At 42.9% G+C, this 21,270-nt stretch overlaps 1 protein-coding gene across 1 annotated transcript in view; it reads right to left on the reverse strand.

The window, feature by feature from the left end:
- The window catches only part of FASN (fatty acid synthase), a gene marked incomplete at its 3' end in the record, with an annotated part of 37,842 nt that extends 18,392 nt beyond the window's left edge, over window positions 1-19,450 (reverse strand). The window contains exons 1-20 of the mRNA XM_082008310.1: window positions 18,684-19,450; window positions 17,707-17,859; window positions 15,171-15,344; window positions 14,104-14,304; window positions 13,510-13,632; window positions 12,734-12,849; window positions 12,345-12,479; window positions 9,106-9,565; window positions 8,543-8,730; window positions 7,579-7,768; window positions 6,079-6,173; window positions 5,524-5,658; window positions 5,018-5,221; window positions 3,253-3,368; window positions 2,662-2,837; window positions 2,106-2,297; window positions 1,730-1,810; window positions 1,453-1,638; window positions 961-1,140; window positions 538-741 (exon numbers count right to left, since the gene is read on the reverse strand). Coding sequence (XP_081864436.1) covers window positions 538-741; window positions 961-1,140; window positions 1,453-1,638; window positions 1,730-1,810; window positions 2,106-2,297; window positions 2,662-2,837; window positions 3,253-3,368; window positions 5,018-5,221; window positions 5,524-5,658; window positions 6,079-6,173; window positions 7,579-7,768; window positions 8,543-8,730; window positions 9,106-9,565; window positions 12,345-12,479; window positions 12,734-12,849; window positions 13,510-13,632; window positions 14,104-14,304; window positions 15,171-15,344; window positions 17,707-17,859; window positions 18,684-18,810 — 3,436 coding nt within the window. The 5' untranslated portion in view covers window positions 18,811-19,450. The remainder of the gene's footprint in view (window positions 1-537; window positions 742-960; window positions 1,141-1,452; window positions 1,639-1,729; window positions 1,811-2,105; window positions 2,298-2,661; window positions 2,838-3,252; window positions 3,369-5,017; window positions 5,222-5,523; window positions 5,659-6,078; window positions 6,174-7,578; window positions 7,769-8,542; window positions 8,731-9,105; window positions 9,566-12,344; window positions 12,480-12,733; window positions 12,850-13,509; window positions 13,633-14,103; window positions 14,305-15,170; window positions 15,345-17,706; window positions 17,860-18,683) is intronic.
- Window positions 19,451-21,270: the final 1,820 nt, after the last annotated feature.

Below are 21,270 nucleotides of genomic sequence, written 5' to 3' on the forward strand. Positions count from 1 at the left end.
CACAATAGACTAAGCCGCTCCTGGTCTATTCTGGCAGCAAACACGAACTTTTTTTTTGGTGTGCCTCACTAAACCACTTTTCCTCCTTGGATATGCTCTTGTGCCCACAACCAAATGGGAACAGACATGTCAGCTTACCCATCCTGGCAGTTCAAAGGCAAAAACAAAACAAGAAAGCTAAGACTTGAGGAAGTCAGCTCTCCCATCAGTGTTTGAAGCAACTAGACTGGATTTCTCCTTAAAGATGATGATTTGTGCTTCTTTGCCTGCAGGGGCATTTGTGCCATCTGACACCACATTGACTGTTATAGAAGGGTAGGTGGTCCCTCCCCACGGCTTTACTCCTACCCACATTCTAGAGGTACCTCAGGCAGAAGTAGCTTTTAGCTTCTAGCAAGTGTACAGACATAGGACTCCTGCTGACATCTTCTACAGAGACCAACACACTATTTCTTGGATGTTCTGAAGCTTCTCTCAAGACAGTTCTGTCAGGCTAGAAGATTCCCTTAGTGTGACAAGAAACCAGTCCCACTCTACCTTTGCAGCGCTCCAGATAGGCATGAAGATGGACACTGGAAGACAAACAGTTATGCTCATTATAGGGCACAAAGCAGAATTTTTCCAGTGTAGGAGGGATCCGTTCCTGCTGTCGTCGTGGTGCCACAGAAGCATGAAGACCATTGATCTGAACACCTCCTGCTTTAAGGCTATCAAGGCAGCGGTCCACAACAACATCAAAAGCTGAAAGACAGGAAAGAAATGTAGTTTGCATCAATCACTGCAAGTATTTTATTCAAGGCTATCAAATGAACAGTGCTATGTCAGACTGTTACAGAAGCTGCAGAATAGCATGGAGACTAAGAGGGCTCCCTAAAGTCCATCCTACTTCTTAGGAAGTCATACATTCATACACACAGCAGTCAAAGCAACTAGCAAAAGCCCAAGCATGAGAGACATTACCTTCTACATTGTCCCGGTATTGGCACACCTGCTCTTGATGCAGCACTGGGTCAATACACACTGAGCGAATCCTGGTGGGTAAGCGTAGACTGCGCCCAGTCTCAGCTAAGATTATCATGTGTAGCAGGGTGTCAAGGAAGGTCACCCAGTTCCCATTCCACAGAACTTTCCCTGTGCTTGCTGCAAAAGAAGAGGAAGGGGAAGCCTCACTGTGATTTTGTCATTTAGCAGGTGTCAGATGTCACTGCTTATCAAATGCAAAGTCTGCTGTATGTACCCAGCTTCCCCTGTAAACTCCAACAGTCAATTCTACATTGGAGATAACAGCTTTCGCAATGCCCTGTCAGAACTCTTGGTTGTTCTCCATTATCACACAAAGTTAAGTACCACACAAAGCACAGTCAGATGGACTGTTAACACAAATGGAATTAAAAAGAGCAAATATTCATCATTACAATAACCATGCTCATCACTCTTTTATAGTAAATTCACCTTCACTGTTACATTCCAGAACGCCCTGGAACGTTGGTCCATAATTATATCCACGCAGATGCAGCTCTTGGTAAATGTCGTCTTTCAAGAGGCCAGACTTCGAGCTCGTATCAGCTTGAGTCTGAAAGTCAACTGGCTGGTTATGGAAGTTCTTCAGGGCAGTGTGTTCTAGGAGGGAAATCTTCCCTGATGGGCACAGTGGCAAGAATAACAATCATCAGTGTCCATAAATAATGGATTTTAGGACAGCGCATACACTTATATTTCCTTCACTTACCACTCACAGCCAGATTCCCATTCCCTGACACCTCAAAGCAGTGGGAAGCAGGCATGAGTCTTACTTCCAGCTGTACTGATCCTGCAAGAAACATTGAGGGAGACAGGACTGTGAGGTTGTTCATTGCTACCATTCTTGAGCAGAGATTTCACTTCCACCATCTCCAGACTCACTGCGTACAACATGTAACAAAGATGACTATAACATGTGCTACTTGACTGTATGAATTCGCTTCTTTGTTCAGTCATGTTGCACTCTTCTTTATATTCTTTTTCATGTGTTCCTCCTCACTTTCCCCTTGCATTTCTTTCCTCCCACTCCCTTCATCTTCATTACACACTTTTGCAGTTGTACCAGCACTCCACTCCTCACTCACCCTTTTTGGGAAGGATAGTTGCCTGATGAATTGTGACTTCTTCAAACATAACAGCCGTTTGCTCCATAGCCATGCTAAGAGACCGTGCCAGAGTTCGCCAAGCCAGTACTAGGTACCCAGTTGCTGGGTACAGGACTCTGCCGTCAATGCAGTGACCAACCAAGTAGTGGTCAGGAGAGTCAGGGCTCACATCTGTCAGAGAATAAAGAGCGGAATAAAAATAACAAAAACACCCTAATAAGGAGGTCTTTTCCCCTCAGTGTCTGTAAAAACCTGTAGTGGTTTCCTCAACTATCCTGCCTGGCAACATGCAGCTCTTAAAAGTACTGTGAGTCTGAATCAAGACAGTTTAATGTTTTGTTCATATTCTTTCATTCCACTTCAGAAGCAGATCCAGTCTTTTTCAATCCAATCCAAACAAAACCAAACCTTAAGCTTCAGAAGATGGTTTCAAGAATGCTGCTTTGAGTATACTTTTCCTAGTTTTAGAAAAGGAATGCAGAGGTAAAGCAGGGAAGAAATAAACAAACAAAAAACCCCAAACAGGCAAACATACCAATATTGTAGACTGAAGCAGATGCAGAGCCTTTGGAACCTGCTGGAAAGTCTTCAGCTTTTGGAACATCCCAGTCCTGGCTGTGGTCCCATTTGATGTATGGAGAAATAAGGGGTGTTCCCACTGGGACAGGGTATTCCACAAGTGGGAACAAGTTATTTCCAAGAACATTTATCCTAGGAAGACAAAAAAGATCAAGACAATGGGGGGGTGGGGGGAGGGGAAGGGGGAAAAAATATTGACCATAATACTTGGAAGTCAGACAGTAATTGGCCTTGGGCTCCATGTCTGCGACTTCTCCAGGAGTACCATGAACACTTACTGCCACCAAGTTTGTAATTTTAACAGTCTACAAGATGCAAAGTTTATTTCCAAGAGCTAGTTCCAGGTTTCTAGACCTTTAAAAATGCAGCTTCTGAGCCCCAGGAGTCTCTAACCCAAGGCAACATTTCATAAATGAAATTTACATTAAATATGTAAACCCCATTTTTTCCAGGTTTGTTGAAGGAGTATTTCAATCCTTGTGAAGACATGCATGCCAATTCTCTCCTAACTGATACCCCACTCACCCTCCTCCCTTAGTCTCCTTACCCAGTTAAATGAATCTTTCCAGTCTGTGTTAGGAAGAACTCCAAATTATTTTTGTGCTCTTTCTTCATCAAAGGTAGAATGGTGCAAGTTGGTTTCAAAGTTCTCCTCAAGATAGCCTGGTCAAGTAGAGTCCATAAATCACTGGTGGAAGGCATTACTTACTACTTTGCCTCTGAATTTTTCTTTATAGATCTCAAACCACTTCAGCTCTGAATTTTTCTCTGTAGTCTCTTTCTGTGCCTAGAGTTCTGTGCTAGGTGCTAGAATGTACACCATTTTAACAGGTAAGAGGAAGAGCAGCACAATACCCTTCCAGCAACCCAAGAAGCTGCACATCTGGTAAAGCAGAACCTACATAATATTAATGAAATTCTGCCAAAACACAAATCTTCCTTTCCCAAGCAGATCGTCAAGTGGAATCAAAAGCTGCACTTCAAGAGCTGCAAAATCACCCTCTCAAGCTCCCATTCATGTGCACACACATACACAGCACACACGAGTTAGGCCCTTACTCCCAGGAGCAGTCCTTTTTAGGTTGTAGCATGCTAGAGCATTTTCTAAGCAACAGCTATTCAATCAAAAAATGCAGCCCTGAACATGTGACCCAACTTGTATCTTCTCTTCAATTTGATCCCACAGTCTTTAAATGGGAGCAGCAAGGGGAGATGGGGGAAGAGAAAACCAGAACATTCTCAAAGCCAGCTGATGAAGTCCTCAGTCACTGTCATTAGAGTCCAGAATTGTACAATGATTTTAACATGAAGTGTAAAATCTGTTTAAAGGAGAAAAATATCTGCCTAATTTAAAAGCTCTGCTCTGATTCTCCCTTCAAGTCACTTTCAAAGCATAAATAAGACTAACGTGACATAATAAATATACACGGGATTGGAACTCAGAAGCACTGTGTAACTATTAAACTTGATTCACAAGTACCTGTGATTCTTCTTAATACTCTTCTCCTCTTGCATGCCACAGACCAAATAAAAAAGACCAGTCCTTGAGACTTAAGGGAGAGGCACAAGACCACAGCACTGATCTTGTGGAGCAACTGCATCCTAAGGTACCTCATGTTCTGTATCCTCTACTATGAGGCCAATTCCACAAAGATCAATTCTTATGGGATGAGGAGAAAGGAATAATGATCTGATCATTAGGGGAAAGGAGTTTATGAAGAAAGCAAGCTACTGTGGTCTCAGACTACTTGGTCTAAGAAAAGAGGGGAAAACATCACTACCAGCCACCACCTTCTAAGATAAGAACCTCAAACCAAATTCAGTGTACGGATGGTGGTAACAGATTTTTCATAGAAAAGGCCTGTCAGTCTTTAATTTCTCCTCCCACCCCAATTTTCACACATACTTTCCATTAGATACAAACAATTAAATGCTTTTCTTATGCATTGCACAATTCAGAGAGCTGACTATTGGCTACCTGAAATGCATGGCAATCAATAAAAGCAACAATGTGAATGTCTGGATGAGGAAATGGTAATGTGTTGGGATATTTTTTTTTTTAATTAATGTTAACATATACCACCCCCTAAAAAAACCACAATCACCCCCCCCCCCCCCCCCAAAAAAAAATCAAGAAAATGTTAAAACTGGGAGAAACTCAAAAGTACTGGAGGGAGAAAGTGTTCTCAGAACTGGGCGGGGGTGGGGGGAGTGGAGAGGCGAAGCAGTATTCCCTAGTCCTCAGACCCTCAATCTCCTCCCTGCAGCAGCCTATCAACACAGTATCATACTGACACAATCAAATACAATACCTGTAAAAGAGCATGCGGAGCAATCTCTACTACAACAGCGTTCTCTGGAATATGCTTCAGACCTTCATGGAACAGCACCGGATTCACTAGGTTGTTCACATGATACTCTGCAGAGGAATTCCTAGCCAGATCACTCTGCCACTGAGATTCAGGGATAGATGTACTGATCCATCGTGCTGAACGAGGTTTAGGGTGTGGTATGACCTACAGACAGGAAAGGAAGAGAGACAGGATAAAGAGTTACACGTCACAGATAACCATAAGACAGACAAAAGCAAGCAGCCCCTCCCTTTCGCAGGCCACTTTTTCTCAGCTTCATTGCTCAGAACATCTTTCTGCTTGAGGCCAAAATGACTTCAAAGCTTAGGTCTCACAGAAGTCTACATGCTCTTCAAGAGACTTCCTTCTCCTCCTAAAGAAAGGAACCTCCTTAAGCCCAACATCACCTATACTCAAACTGAGGTGCCCGAGCGCAAGCCATGCAAGCCATAGTTTGGCAATATTACCTTTTTCAGGGCACTGAGTAGCACTGGTGCAATAGATGCCATGTAATAGGAATGAAATGCCACTCCAGCACTGCGCACTTCCTTTGCAAACACACCATCCTTTTTCAGTTTGGCTACAAACTCATTCACAGAGTCCTAAGAAGAGGAATATAAATGAACTAAGAATAAAAGCTCACAACGTATTTGGGATCTGTATGAGTCACTGTACTCCCCTCATGCCCTTCATCACTTGCCACTTAAGGGGAGCCATGTCTGGGATGAGGTTATCGCTCTTCTCAGTCTTGTAATTTATAACTCATTATGCCTATGGCTATAAGACTATTCGGCATAAGAGATCTTTTATTACTAGCTTCCTGAGGCACTAACATCACTTGCTCTCACAGAATATTTGAGCGTTGAAGTTTATACAAAGCACCATGTCGTCCCCCTCCCGCTTTAATCCAGCTCCCCTTTGCAAGCAGCTGAGCTTTAACTCAGCTTCACACTTTCTTCAAACCAGAACTTCACGGGTCCCAATCACAACTCAGGTATGCATTGCATCAGTTCCTTGCTCACCAGAGGCCCCGAAACAGTGACAGTATCTTCAGAGTTGTGACAGGCTGGTACCACATTTGGAGGACAGCATTGCTTGCATTCCTCCCATGTCAGACCTGCAGAAGGAAGGCCTCAGGACAACACAAGTGTTTCTAGCAGTGAGCCTCATAAGGGAGGCAATTCTAACTGCACAATTATTGAGCTTAATTCAGCATTTTGCAAAACTGGGAAGGATTCTTAAAAGACAGACAGACATCCCCCCTTCCCCCAAAAGTGACTCTGCAAAAGCTAAGGATATTTATCTCAGGGCTTTAACATGACATTTACCACCGTGTTATTGAACACAAGAACAGAAGACTAAATCTTTGTACCATCCCATTAAGGGACGGGGTGGGGGGAAACCTCCACACTTTCAAGGAAGCTACAGAATTGATTGTTTTGTCTTATCGTGCCCTTAGCAATCCAAGCTAGAAGAGGAGGGAGAACATGTGAGCTGGACTCATAGAAACTGAGCGCCACAAAATATCTGTAGAAATTCACAACTCTAGTGGCTTAAACTAGCTTAACACATGCAGCACCTGGTCACATATCACATGGATACAAGTCACAGGAAGAACTTGAAATCAACATCAGATTAGGAAAAACATATTATATGCAGCACTCCAAGATAAGTTCTATGATAAGTGTCATGTATTTAACATGAAGGGGAAAAAAAAGCTAAAGGTAGGTTGTCCTTTGTAGCATTAGTTAAAGTTACAATCCTAGACTTTTTACAAGTGATCTAGTCAAACATACTGCATCAGACCTCCAAACAGTTTTTCTCTTAAGTGTTTCAGTTTTTAATTTACCACTGAGTCCAACAGTAAGAATTAGAAAAACAACAATCAAAATTTCACCCAACAGTGGGCAAAACTATATGACTTATAGAAACACTGAGCAAAGATTGTTCAGGAGAAAGCTTCTTCTTAAGTGCTATTAGGCCCAAGTAAGTTCTAATGGCATTAAGTTCCACTAGCCAGTTGCCCACTCTGTAACAGTGGCTGACTGGTTTCATGTTTCATTACTCTTGCAGACAATCAGAAATATCTCTCTTTAAAAAAAAATAATTAAATATATGTATGTGCATATACACACACATATACATACATACATATGTGTGTATATATATGTAAAAAGCCAAAAACCCCAGTGCCTTAGATTTTCACCTCTCTTTTCAAGGAAATTATTTACCAGGCCTCTGTCACTAGTCACCTGTCAATAAATCTCTCCATTTGCACTTAGTTTTAGATGGATTACCAAAATTCCACGGTATTCCAGGTCAGAGATCACTACCATTATATCAACTTCTATATTTAATAACATGTTCTACATCAGAAGAAAAAGAAGAGGCAACAGTAGCCAAAGTTTTACAGGCATGATTGTCTCCACCAACACATGTCAGAGCCCAGTTTTATCCCAATGCCATACAACAGAGATCAGGTATACTTTCCTCTATCTTTTTTTTGGTAAGAGTATACCTACCAACAGCAGCCATTCCTCCTGGGGGCAGTTTGGCCTCTTTAACACATCGTCCCCGCCAATAAGCAGCAAGAATGGCTTCTTCATGACTTAAGGAGTTATCTGCATAGCCACAAGCTAGTTCTCCCACTGAGTGGCCCAGAATCCCATCTGGTTGCAGACCTGCAGCCTTCAGCATGTCAATCTGGGCAATCTGCAAGGAAAAGTAGGATTAGTGATGCCATGCCAGAATAAGCAGGTATCAGGCCTCAAAGGCACACAGCAGTAGTGAGAGCATTACACAGTGGCTTTCTGGTACAGACATTGTTCTTGGCCCTACTGCTCCCCTCTCCAGCTGCAGCTCCAGACTCATTTCAGAGCAGTCCCAAGAATCGTTATGTGACTTCAGTATTGTTTGGGCCTCTCCACTATGTAGCTTTCCACTAAGAAGCTATTTCCAACAACAGGAGGTTGCTAAGAGCATGTCTATACAAGGCAAGAGGCAAGACCAGCTTTACAGATCACTTTAAAAGTTCTGCCTCTAGTTTATTAAGAGGCAACAAATTGCACACTGAAGTGTCTTTTAATTCTGTGTGTCATTTAGTATCATTTAGTTCATTTGCAGAACAAATTTTAGAAGGCATTCTATGGAACCTTGTTCCTTGGCAAAAACGTTTACGTAAGACTTAAAGACATTCCTTAGTCTCTTAAAAGGAGAAACTGCCCCACATAGACACAGATACACATGGAAATCAGTTAAGATCAATATTCATCCAAGCAGCTTGCAAGTGGCAGAGCCCAAAACTGGCAAGGGTGCAACACACTCCCTCTGATCAGAGAGATATTTCTAACAGCTGCCATTTGCTGATTACACAAAAAAAGGTTCCATTAATTTGTATAAAGGGTTAGCGGCCAAACAGACACACTAGCAGAGCATGCTTACATGGATTGTGTCCATGACCCCTTCCACCAGTCATTTGAGTCTTACCTGAATAGCAGCTAGTCCAACAAATGCATGGACAGTGTCATCAAAAGTGTTCTCATCTGCTTGCAGAAGCAGGTCTGAGACCTTTAGGCCTGTGTTCTTCAAAGCCTCGTCTGAGCGCAATATAGACTGGCGAAACAAATCCAACTTCATAAGGCTCAGGCCCATACCTTTCCACTGTGTTCCCATGCCTGCAGGATAAGAAAGGAGAAAGTGAGCTTTAGCAACACTCCATAAAAGGACTAGACATCACACACTTGCTCTGGCAGTGAGGAAAGAAATTATTTAGAAAAAAATTGCAAAAGGAGAACATTGTATATTTCTAACATCCTCTAAATTAGGCACTGCTGTTTATTTTCCTGGACTTTGCAGTCATAGCAAGAAGATAGCAAGGTTGGAAGGATTAGATAAAATGCAGGAAGCATAAGTTTCTTAGACATATCACAGGGCTGCAAGATATTTCCTCATGCTAGAGTGGAAAACAACTTTAAAGCACAGAATCCAATTGCTCAAACCCCAGATCTACAGAGGAATGCAGAAGCCTGGACCCACCGCTGCACACCTACCTGAACAGATGTACCAGAGCGGTCTATCAGATGCTTGAACTTGCTGAACCTCTTTTATGTCACTCTCAGTGCCAACTAGTGTGTAGCCCCTGTAGGGCATGAAGGATACAGGAACTGTAGAGATATCACTAAGCAGGCTTACAAATGGGCTGCACCCTCCATGTCTTCTGCTCTCTTGAATTAGTATTTCCACAGCTTCCTGGGTTCTGCCACAAATTTGAACCAGTCTTGGAGTGTTGCAAGTCTCCAGAGGCTGGCGTTTCTTCTCATTTGGCCTCAGAATGACATGAGCATTAGCACCTCCAAAGCCAAAAGAGTTGATACTGACAAGGCCACCTTTCACTGGCGTTGGTTTACAAACTACCTCCAAAGAGCCATCTTGTAAGGCAGGAATATCTGGATTTGGGGTATTGAAATGAAGATTTGGAGCCCACAGCCCGTGTTCCAGAGACAGAATGACCTGAAAGAAAAAACAGAGTGTGGAGTGTGCTCCACATTTTCTTCTAACAAACTTTATTTTGTTGTTATTGTTTTACTATAAATGACCATGTAGCATACATTAAAGCAGCTCTCTTTATGTTTGGACAAAGGGACACTTCAGAGAATAGCATTATTGACGTTACTGAGGTAGTACCTACCTCACCTAGGCAAATTTTAAGCCCATGCAGGAAGTCAGCAGTGAAGGTGAGGGTGAAGGCTTTAAGTTTAGCTTCCAGACCCTTTCTAACTGGAAAGCCATGCAGTCTTGCTGGAAAAGCAGCCTGGCTACTGAGAATATCACATCTTTCTCCCCTTTCAGATCCTGTCCCTTCATCACACTCCGCTTCATCTCTCCCCATTCACACACCACTACACATGCTCTTCCTTATCACAATGAAACCTTCCATTTCTTCTGCCTTTGCCAAGCTGAAGCACACTGAGGTAAAGGAGTTTGCTTGGTGCTTTGCACCCATTTGTTGTCTTCTTGATCCAAAAAGGCAGGATTTCTGACCACACTGGCCAGAACTAGCAGAGCCAAAGGGAAGTACAGAAGCAGTGTGAGAGTCAGAATAGCTGTGCCAAAAAAGCAAGAGCTCCCTTCTCTCAGCAGCATCTCTACAAACAGCCCATGACACCAAGCCCTTACTCCTCTGTGGCACAAGTCCAGCAAATCACAGGCTACAAGGTCAGTTGCAAACACTCTGTGCTCTGTATGTTTGGCAGTTCCTTTTCACCCCAAAATGGTCAGAGAAACAGATACTGGTTTGAGAACTGTTCTTCCAAGTTGACTATCAGACATGGCAGCCTACCTGGGAAAAAAAATCAGCACAAATGTGTGATTTCAACTCCAGTCTGCATGTTTGAAGTTGCAGTCTAAGTATTTTCATGCACACTGCCCTACATCTACAATACCATGCACTATGAATTTGCTGTTGCTTTACACAGCATACATATCCGTACTTTTAAGTTTGCCACGCTTTCTACACAAGTCTGAGAGTACAGTACACCAGAGCCACCAAGAAGCTCTGTCTTTGCTGTACAGCAAGTAATTAGACAAGTTGAGTAGTTCAAAGGGGCATGTGAGTATTCCCTCCCTTACCAGAATTTAAGTGGAGTTGCCTTGCCAAGCCCTAGTTTCTTTCCTAGCCATCCATGTAATTTATGGATTCTCTTTAAGTCTGAAATCAGATACTTTCAAGATCTATTTTCCTAACTGACATCTCAGATTCTTTGCTTTATAGAATTCCAAAAGAAAACATTTATGGAAACTGCAGGCTTCCTGAGACAGTTACTGTCTAAGAGACAGTGGGCTTGGTGTAGTTTCTGGCTTGGTCTCAAGGACACCTGATCTGCCATTCTGATTAACTTCCAAGTCTTAAAATACCAAGTGCTGCCCAACTTTCAGAGAATCGAGAACAGCTACAGAGCTTCCAATATCCTTCCAAAGCTTCAGGTGCTTTCAAGATGCCAGATCTGGAAACGAGACCTAACACGTCTTAATAAAAGCACCGCAAAAAGATATTCTAGCGGGCATGATAGGTGCCATGGGCTCTTGCTTCAGGCTGTAAGTTCCGATACAAAGTTAAGTGAGAAAACTTATGAAAAAAAGGAAAACATGGTGTCAGAGAAGTCTTCAAAAAGAAATTGTGGCCCTTGTCTTATTTTATTATTTTATTTTATCATCTAAGAAACACAGACAGGGAAACAGTCCTTTAAAGTTATGACCCTGTCCTGACAGACCACAGCAGAACTGCACTAAACAAACTGTTTATAATGTACAAGACAGTATGGATGGAGAGGTTTATTTTATGACTCAGTTATCATTCCTTCTATGAAGAAGCTGTCACTCAGAGATAGAGGTGCTAAAAAAGAGTAAACTTTCCTCTACAGACTGCTGTCTCCACTATTTATTTGCAGATGAGGCTATTCACAGCAAGTTGTATGTATTCAGGTCACAATAACCACTTTAAATAGCCTAGAATTCTAGTAGTGACAGCATACCTGACTTCAATTTGCATGGCTCTAAGGCTGTCAGTAATGGGCTTACAACCAAGTGTGAACATCAGCTAGCTCTCTGCTAAGCAGTTTAGCAGCCAGAGCCAATAGATGATTGTCTGACTACAGCAGTAGCTAATAGGCTGGTTGCTAAGACAACCAGTTATCAAGCTGGTAGCCTCATCCCAAAGAACTCAGCTGGCTTCTTGCCAGCATAAGAGAGAAGACGAAGAGATGATAGATCCCTGACAAACAGCCAGAAGAATCAGCTACTCTTTTGGCACTGAAAGCCCACATCTGCTCTTATCTTTGGTCGTTGCTGACTACTCCAAACATTTAAATCCCTCTACTTGTACACCCCTCAAACCCAAATGACTTAGAGCAGAGTTCTGTTGGAAGGTTCAGTGTAGGGATAACCAATAAAATGATCCCAAAGCCTTTATTCTGAGCAGAGTTATGCTCCTGTAGAATTCAATAGGAAGGGGGAACTAAAGTGCACGCACGTGCACCTGTGCGTGCACACACAGCAGAGGGCCACCTGGGCATTCGTGTCCAGCTTGCAGAATAGCCTGAGCTTTTAAAAGTATTTGCAGGTGAAGCAAGAAGTAAATAATGAGAATCACCCGAGTTCTTCTCATTACCAGTGAACATCTCATCCTGGATCAATGCAAATTTTCCTTAAAACAAACACACACGCACACACTAAAAAACCCGCACACTGTTGTGCTCCCCCGCAATATTTTCCTCCTCAAGCCACCTGTTACCTTGGCTAACGCAGCAAGCCCAGAGGCAGGCTCTGGATGACCCATGTTTGACTTGGTTGATCCAATCAACAGTGGCTCTCTCTCACATTGGCAGAAGACATTTGCAATGCCATTTACTTCCTGTGGATCTCCAACCTAGTAGGAAGAGAATCAAAACGGCTATTAGCTAGCACTTCCAAAACACACCACAAGAGAAATCCAAAAGATTAAGAAGTTTGGGCAAAATCCAAAAGTGGTGAAGCAGTATATATTTGGTAGCTGATAGAAGGAAGAAATACAGTTCATTTTGGAAAAGCAAAGAATAATGTGATCGAAAACTGTGACAAGTGATGCAAGGGAAGAAAATAAGGGAGAAGAAAACACTCCAAACCTAAAGGGGCCATTCTGACCTTGGTGCCTGTCCCATGAGTTTCAATATACTCCACTTCTCCAGGTCTGATACCGCATTCTCTGTGCAAAGAGCTGACCAGCCGCTGCTGCATCTCTCCAGATGGGAACGTCACACCTAGGACCAAAACTGCTGTCAATTCCGCTCTATAAGATGCTTCCTGTTCTGATTTTAGCACCCTTTCAACTGCTTGGGGCTACCAGGTCCAAAAAAACACCCCCAAAAACCAGAGAGAGACTCTTTCAGGATTTACACCAATGTCCTTAGCATCACGCACAATAAGCCTCTCAGGCTCTTTGGAGGAAGAGTAGAGGAACCAGAAATGGACCTAAAGCAATGAGTTAGACTAGTGTGGAAATACACTGGTCAGCAGAGTACTAGGAGATGTCTAGGTCAAGCAGAACATGTGAAACTTGGTGTCTCCATAACTGGAGAGTGGGAGAAATGGGACAGCAGTAGGGAGCTTTACAGTCGTAACACCACCTACATTTCTACCATCAGTACAGAAGTTACTGCAGAGATATCCTGAGGAAGGCTAAACTAGCAACAGGACATTCCTGTTACTTTGTACAGTAGAAACACCACTTGTCTCCTCAATTTCTTTACAAAATAGGGTCCTGAACTTTGCATTACCAAAATGGAAAAATAAAAAAACCCAAAAAATAAAAAAACCTTTGCACATCTAAAGAAGAACCCCACAACAGGCATTTTTGATGACAAAGACTCTAGACTGAACAGTTCTGTAGGCATCTCTCCTTCCAGACACTCAAGCCCTACCTTGCTCCTTAAAGCCATCAGTGTTACTTCCAGCATTGACTATTGTGGCATAGATCCGCTTAGCCATAGATCTCTTGGTCAAAAGAACGACAACAACAGCTTCAGAGCGACAATATCCATTTCCTGAGAGCGGAGAGAGAACGAGTCACTAATTCTGCTCTGCTTTGAAAAAAGTTATGAAACACCATGCAGTAAAGCCATCTCATTCCTGAGCTACTGCTTACCACAGACCACTTTGAGAGTATCAATTTTGTAAAAAAAACCCCACAAAAAACCCAACAACAAAACACAGCATGACATTAATGTCCTAGAAAGGCTTGCTGCTCATCACAAACAACAATAAAAAGTTTCCATCAAGAGATAGCTATCTTCTCTCCACAGCAGCTGGGGAATGAACTATACAGTTTCTTCCGTACAGTTAGTTTTCCAGGTTCAATGGAGCATGCAACACAGATCAGGTCCAGGATACGTACCAAACAGCGCACCTAGGAACAACTACAAGGCCAGCTCTTCACTGTACTACAAGAGTAGCTGGTCACATAGACTCCACATAAGTTCCTTTCATACACAGTACCTTTTGTACTAATGCCTTACCTGAAACATCAAAAGCCTTGCAGGCACCATCAGGACTAAGCATACCCAGTTTCATGAACTGCACAGAAGTGTTGGGTTTCAGCAAAAGGTTGACCCCTCCTACTAGGGCTGCACAGCACTGTCCATGACGAATTGCCTTATAAGCATTTTCCAGAGCAACGAGACTAGAGGAGCAGGCCGTGTCAATAGTTATGCTTGGTCCTTAGGGAACAGAAATGGAAAACAAAAAAAGCTGTTTACTGTTTATTTCCTAGAGTTGCTCTCCAAAGACTACAGGATGAGATCACAAGGGAAACATATTAAAAAAAACATTAAGTAAGAGTTGCTTCAGAACATGACAGGTAATCCCGATACAATGGGAGACAAGAATCACCATCTCTGCCTACTTATCAGGTAACAAGGGATGAGAAAGATGGAAAAAGTTGCAAGCAGTTTGGCTTTAAGGGTATTTTTAAAAATTCCATGTCTGTCTCCATCAAAAAGATACTGCAGCTTCACAAGCAGGTCTCATTTATTTCCCCATTCTCACCCATAAAAATCCCTCCCGCTTCCTGGTGCTACCCTTGCCATTATCTCTGTTCTCTGCTGCTCTTCAGAGCAATTCCCCCACTCTCTTCAATGCCACACACGGTTCAAGACATGTCTATGCCTTCAATCACATCATTTTGCTGGCTCTTCCACTTAACTAAAAAAAGACCCAACTGCTCCAGTCAGTTTGTCTCTGGTCTAGCTGACTTCTACACAGCTTGATACCACATAGCAGTCTAAAGGCTTGAAAGGACCTAGGCCCTTTCATGAAGGCCTCCTGACATCATCATCTTTCAGACGAATGCCAGCTATGCCCGTCAGCAGCAACTGAGTTACAAAGCCTTACAGTGAGTCTTATCACACAGTTAACAATAAACTTTCTGCTTCTCATATGCCTCCTTAAAATGGCTGCATGCTACTGTCTTATCCCAAAAGGGGTCTATGTCATCATATCCATTCCATTCCTCTACAGAAACTGTGGTACAATCACGCTCGAATTGCAATTGCTGACCAGCATTGACAGCTTTGGGGGCACTTACCTGTTAAGTCATAAAAGTAGGAAATCCTGTTGGCAAACATAGCACGCTGGCAGCCAGTCATACTGTATCCCAAAAGCTCTTCTGGATCTTGGCTAAGGGCTTCAGCAGCTTCTGACCCACTGGCACCAACCCATACACCCGTGTCTGTGCCACGGAGGGTGGCTGGATTAATACCTATGGGGATATCGGAAGGCAGATTACAGTAGACAAACTTACACTAAGGGGCAAACTGGGGAGTTATCAAGTATGCTGGCTCCAGTTCATGCAGTACTACTTACTGTCCCTTTCTGGCAGCCCTAAAGCATTGTTCCCTTACCTATAGTTACCTTTTATCTGTTTCACCTTAGAAACCTTACTGCAGAGTCCACCAGAACTTTGGTATTGGCTTTTGGCCAGAACATACTGTGCCCTGAGACAGCTTTTGAGCTTAGCTGGGCGTCGCTAGAGTCTTGTGTAAAAGAGTGTATGGACTATGACACACAGAAATGCAGATCAGATTAAGCTAACAGCCGATGCAGAGAAAAGGAGCAGACTGAAGGGGAGAAAAATCACAGCACTTGGAATATCATGTGAGCACATGAGTATCTATCGCTAGCCACACACACAGCCCATATCTGGAGTACAAGACAGAAAGGAAAATTCTTAAGCACAAAAGCCAACAACCAGAATAAGAAACAAGTCTGCCCTAAAAAAAAGACGTAGCAAGCTCAACTTGCAACAATCTCTGCTGTTTCTTCTCTGTGCTTCAGGAGTCCTAGAGACAGGCAGAATATTCAAGTCTCCAGACTGAGGGTCAGCAGCAGAGGAGCAAGTGTTAATTTTAATAAGCCAGTACTAATGAGGTGATTCCAATTTTTTCCCCATGTGCTTCTTATGTTCAGACATGAAACTGATTAATATAAAGAATAAACTTTTTGGCTCTATCATAGAATCATAGAATCATTAAGGTCAAAAAGACCTCTAAGATCATCAAGTCCAACTGTCAACCCAACACCATCATGCCCACTAAACCATGTCCCAAAGTGCCACGTCTACACATTTTTCGAATGCCTCCAGTGATGGTGACTCCACCACTTCCCTGAGCAGCCTGTTCCAATGCTTGACCCCTCTTTCAGTGAAGAAATTTTTCCCAATCTCCAATCTAAACCTCCCCTGGTGCAACCTGAGGTCATTTCCACTCGTCCTATCGCTAGTTACTTGGGAGAAGAGACCAACCCCCACCTCACTATAAACTGCTTTCGGGTAGTTGTAGAGAGCAGTAAGGTCTCCTCTCAGCCTCCTCTTCTCCAGACTAAACAATCCCAATTCCCTCAGCCGCTCCTTAGAAGACTTGTTCTTCTGACCCCTCACCCTCCTCTGCACACGCTCCAGCAACTCAATGTCCTTCTTGTAGTGAGGGGCCCAAACCTGAACACAGTATTCGAGGTGCAGCCTCACCAGTGCCAAGTACAGGGGCACGATCACTTCCCTACTCTGCTGGCCACACTATTTCTGATACAGGCCAGGATGCTGTTGGCCTTCTTGGCCACCTGGGCACACTGCCGGCTCATGTTCAGCTGGCTGCCAACCGGCACCCCCAGGTCCTCTTCTACCAGGCAGCTTTCCAGCCACTCCTCCCCAAGCCTATAGCGTTGCATGGGGTTGTTGTGACCCAAAGTGCAGGACCTGGCACTTGGCCTTGTTAAATCTCATACAACTGACCTCAGTCCATCGATCCAGATCTCTCCGCAGAGCCTTCCTACCCTCAAGCAGATCAATATCCCTGCCCAATTTGGTATCATCTGCAAACTTACTGAGGGAGCACGCAATCCCCTCATCCAGATCATTGATAAAGACATTAAACAAGACTGGCCCCAAAACTGAGCCCTGGGGAACACCGCTTGCGACCAGCTGCCAACTGGCTTTAACTCCATTCACCACAACTCTCTGGGCTCGGCCGTCCAGCCAGTTTTTTACCCAGTGAAGAGTACACCTGTCTAACCCACATGGCTCTGTGGGTAACTAACTCAAAAGCTCAAGACACTGGCAGTGACAGAGGAAAAAGGCTCCTATTTCTGGAAGTGCACTTCCTGGGCAAACCAACAAAAGCAGATTAAATGCCTCAAATTTTCCATGAACCTGGCCAATAGACAGGAATGCATCAGGCCATTTGCCATTGTTTTAGACCATGGATGAGAATTTTAACCAAGTCACCTTCCTTTTGCACTACAAATATGTCTTTAACAAAGGGATCTATTATGGAATATTAGGGTAGAGCAGAACATACAAAAGCTCTAGAACTGTTGACTGTTTAAGTGTTTCTGTCTACTGGTTGTACCATATGATGCAGGTAGAGATTTGCTGGCGGTCAGCATAATTTCCTAGTTTGAGTTCTGGAGAAGACAGCTTTGTTCTAACCCCCATACCAGTTCTTGGTCTCCTCTCTAATGTGATGACTTTCCCTTGTTAGAGATCTCATCACACAGGTGCACATCTACACCTGCTGCACAGAGACAATACAGCACAGTTCTTTCCCTTCAGTCATTCATCTGCTTACCTCCATCCAAAATAGCTTCATAAGAAACTTCCAAGAGCAAGCGAAGCTGAGGATCCATCGTATGAGCTTGTTTGGGGTGAACCCCAAAAAAAGATGCATCAAATTTGCTTATGTCCTTGAGCTTTCCATTTCTCTTGGGCAGTCCATAAATTCCTGAGGAAAAAAATTCAACACTGAGTCACAAAATACGAGTTTTGAAGCAGCTACCAGCTGAGACAAAGTACAGAATGACCACAGCCAATTCTCGATTACACATGAAACCTCACTTCCCTGTTGCAGTACTCAGAGTGCTGCATGAATATCTACTTAGACATGTCTCTGAATCTTATTTGGAAGTAAGAACGCTGCATTAACAAAAACAATTGTCCTTTTTAAGACTCTACCAGATATAGCAGCAAAAGACATCTATCTAGTTTAAGCATTTTTGCTTTGGCAAGTTGTACCAAGCACATTAAACAGAGTCCCAATCAGTGGTTCCAGTCAGTCACCAGTTAGAAAAAACCAAAAGCTACTTTTTGCTTCTGCAAGTCACTAGTTGAATTGGACAGACATGTGCCAAACACTTCAGAAAACACAATCAGACAGAAAAAAACATTGTAAAAAGCCTTAAATCACAGGATCAGAGTCCCTGTGCTATTTCTGAACACAGAAAAATGACAGAGCCGTCTTACTATCACAGCTATCAACAGCGGGCACAGGATTCATGCTTCCTGGCTGCTGTGTCAGAGCGTTCTTTTATTTGGAAGTAAGCTACCTATTATTTATAAGCTACTACTCCATGGGACATGACATAGTAAAATGGATTGCATGAGACCTTCATAAAAACGTTCTGTTCCTGAATTTCTTGATGATATATCAAAAGTGAATTCAGAAGCTCTGGCAGGGTTTTGCATTTGATAATCCTTTCCTTTCATAGGATAATTCCTCTAAAAAGCTCAGAACTCTGGGCTCCAAAAGGAGAGACATTAAGCACTCACCTGGTTTCCATCTCCGATCATCCTCTGTGACCATATCAACTCCATTAAACAGGTTCTCCCAAAACTCTTGCAAGTTCTCCGATTCTGGCAGCTTTCCTGCTATGCCTGCAATCACCACGTCCTCCATCTCTTAACTTCTCCCTGTTGCTAAGATCCACAAAGCAGTGAGACTAGTAAGATTTCACACAGAGAAAGAGAGTATCTGTGTCTCTTGTTTTCCTGACATGTTGTGACAAACAAGCATATTTGCAGGAGAAACACCCACACAGGAACAGCCCATGGAGTCTTGACTAAAAAAAAAAAAAAAACACCCAACAAAAACCAAAACCAACCAGCCAACAAACAAAAGGCATCCCAACTAATCAAATGGACTGTAAGATCCATGGGGACAATGAGGAAGAGAAAACTGATCCTGAATGAGTGTCAGGCTCAGAGCCACCAGTTTCTACATGACAACTAGAAAATGAACCGGTCTAGCTTTACCACATGCAGAGCCTCTGTGAAGTCAGCAGAGAAGAAAGATTAACATGCTGGAGCAGAGGTGGGCGGAGAAATTATGAAATACATATAGTAAAATACATAATTACAAGGCAAACCTAACAGGTAGCCAAACAAGTTCTACAATCATTCCAAAGTCAAATGCTAACTTAAGAATCAATAACCAGGAAGTTTTATTGGAGAGGAAAAAAACCCAACAAACAAAATCCCACAAAATCAACCAACCAACCAAAAAAACCCACACACAAAACAAAAACAACCACCCCAAAACGCACACATAGGAGAAAACCCACACAAAAGCACAAAAATTACTATACAACTTAGCATCTTTTTAAGATACCCAAAACAAGATGTAAGTTTTACATAGAGAGTGTTTCCCAACTGCCCTGCACTGCCACACGTTTAGAGGACTGGGAATGGGGAACTGAGTACATGTGATAGGGAGTGGTGCTTTAAAATAAGAGTTGGCAGAACAGATCTGGATTCCAAACGGAATGAAAATTCTTAGCCATTGTCCCAAGAAATTTGCATTCTAAGACCCAAATCTCAAACACCGCAAGCGAGCATCATGCTGTGTAATGTGGCATGGCAGGCCATCTATACAGATCAAAACACCGAGTGATAGCTCATATATTGCAGTCACTCATTAATTTATTTTCTATTACACTAGAAGTATATCAACAACTAAGCAGAGGGAAGGGAAGTTAACCTGATGTTTCAGTTAAGTTCAGATTATAGTTTGTAGATCCTAAGTAGGTTAGTTAAAGGAGTGGGGGGAAATGTGTGTGTGTGTTTATATATGAGAGGTTATTTTTTTAGAGATATATGTATATAAAAGTGTGGTTGCACGAATAAAAGAGGTAGTAAGCATTCACAGTACTTAAATAATCCTTCTGGTAAGTAGGGGCAAAATATTCTTTAGAGTTAGTATGTGGGATTTTAACAAGCAAAAGCCACAAAGAAAACTGGGTATTCAAATAACTAAAAGTCTGCCTTAATAACTTTGAAGGAAAGACTTTGCTATGGAAAACGTAAAGCTTGACTTCCATCACAGGTTATGCTCCATAGTGCCATGCAGGCACTTTGCTTAAGTGCTGGTGCTTGATCATCTCCCCCACAAAACAGCACTAATGGCTACTCTTAGATGAGCACTTCATAGCTGTTTTTTCCAACCCAAGACATTCCATTTAAGCATGGTTTTGCAGCCTCTTTCAGGAGTACCTAGTGCTTTTGAGCAAGAAATAGGCCTCTCTCCCATCCACAGATTGCTCAGATGTAATGCCTGCCTGTAGCTGAAAGAGGCTGGGGTGCACAGAGGGCAAGCAAAGCCCTTTGGTTAGCTGAGGTGTAGCCCAGCCAGAACACACCACCACAGAGGTTGCCCGATTTCTTTTACCGTTCTGCTTTCCTTCAGCAGTTATCTTGATTCAGATCTGTGGAGTAACTGTGGAATTATGCAACACTGAAGTAGAAGAGATGATTACCTCATCCAGTCCATCCCTTCTGGGAGCAGAAACAGAAATGCTCCCAAAAGGATATCTTGGATTTCTCAGTCTTATGCTAAACACCCAGACAGCAGAAGTTCCATTCCACTCTGGTTGTTCATTTAAAAAGGGAAACACTAAGGGCCAAACGCACAAGGCCCTTACTCTGAAACTGTTCCCCAAAACTGAAGTTACTAGAAATAGGCCAAGTCCACTCTGCTCTGAAGAGAAGCCTCTCAGTTTTTCCACTCACATAAATCTAGTAAGTCAGTTTTATTACTGGCATCATCACTGTACCTGGAAAACCCATCAAAGGACCCCAACTCTGCTATACTTGCAGCAGTTCTGCACTAGGGGCAGAGAAAGAAGAGATCTCAGGCATGAAGCTTACAATCTAAGCATAAGACAAGAGACATATAAGATGATAATGTGATTACGATTCAGTTTTATGCCTCAGCTCTTTGGGCAATGACCTCAAGGAGAGAGACAATTTGTATTTCAGGGGACTGAAACATCACTTCTGGGATTGTTCCTTCCCATCCTACATCTCTGTCGCTGGAGTATCAGAAAAACTCCATCCAGGTATGGCCAATCTTGACAAAATG

This window comes from Phaethon aethereus, assembly GCF_964289735.1.
Source record: "Phaethon aethereus genome assembly, chromosome: 18".
NCBI lineage: Eukaryota > Metazoa > Chordata > Aves > Phaethontiformes > Phaethontidae > Phaethon > Phaethon aethereus.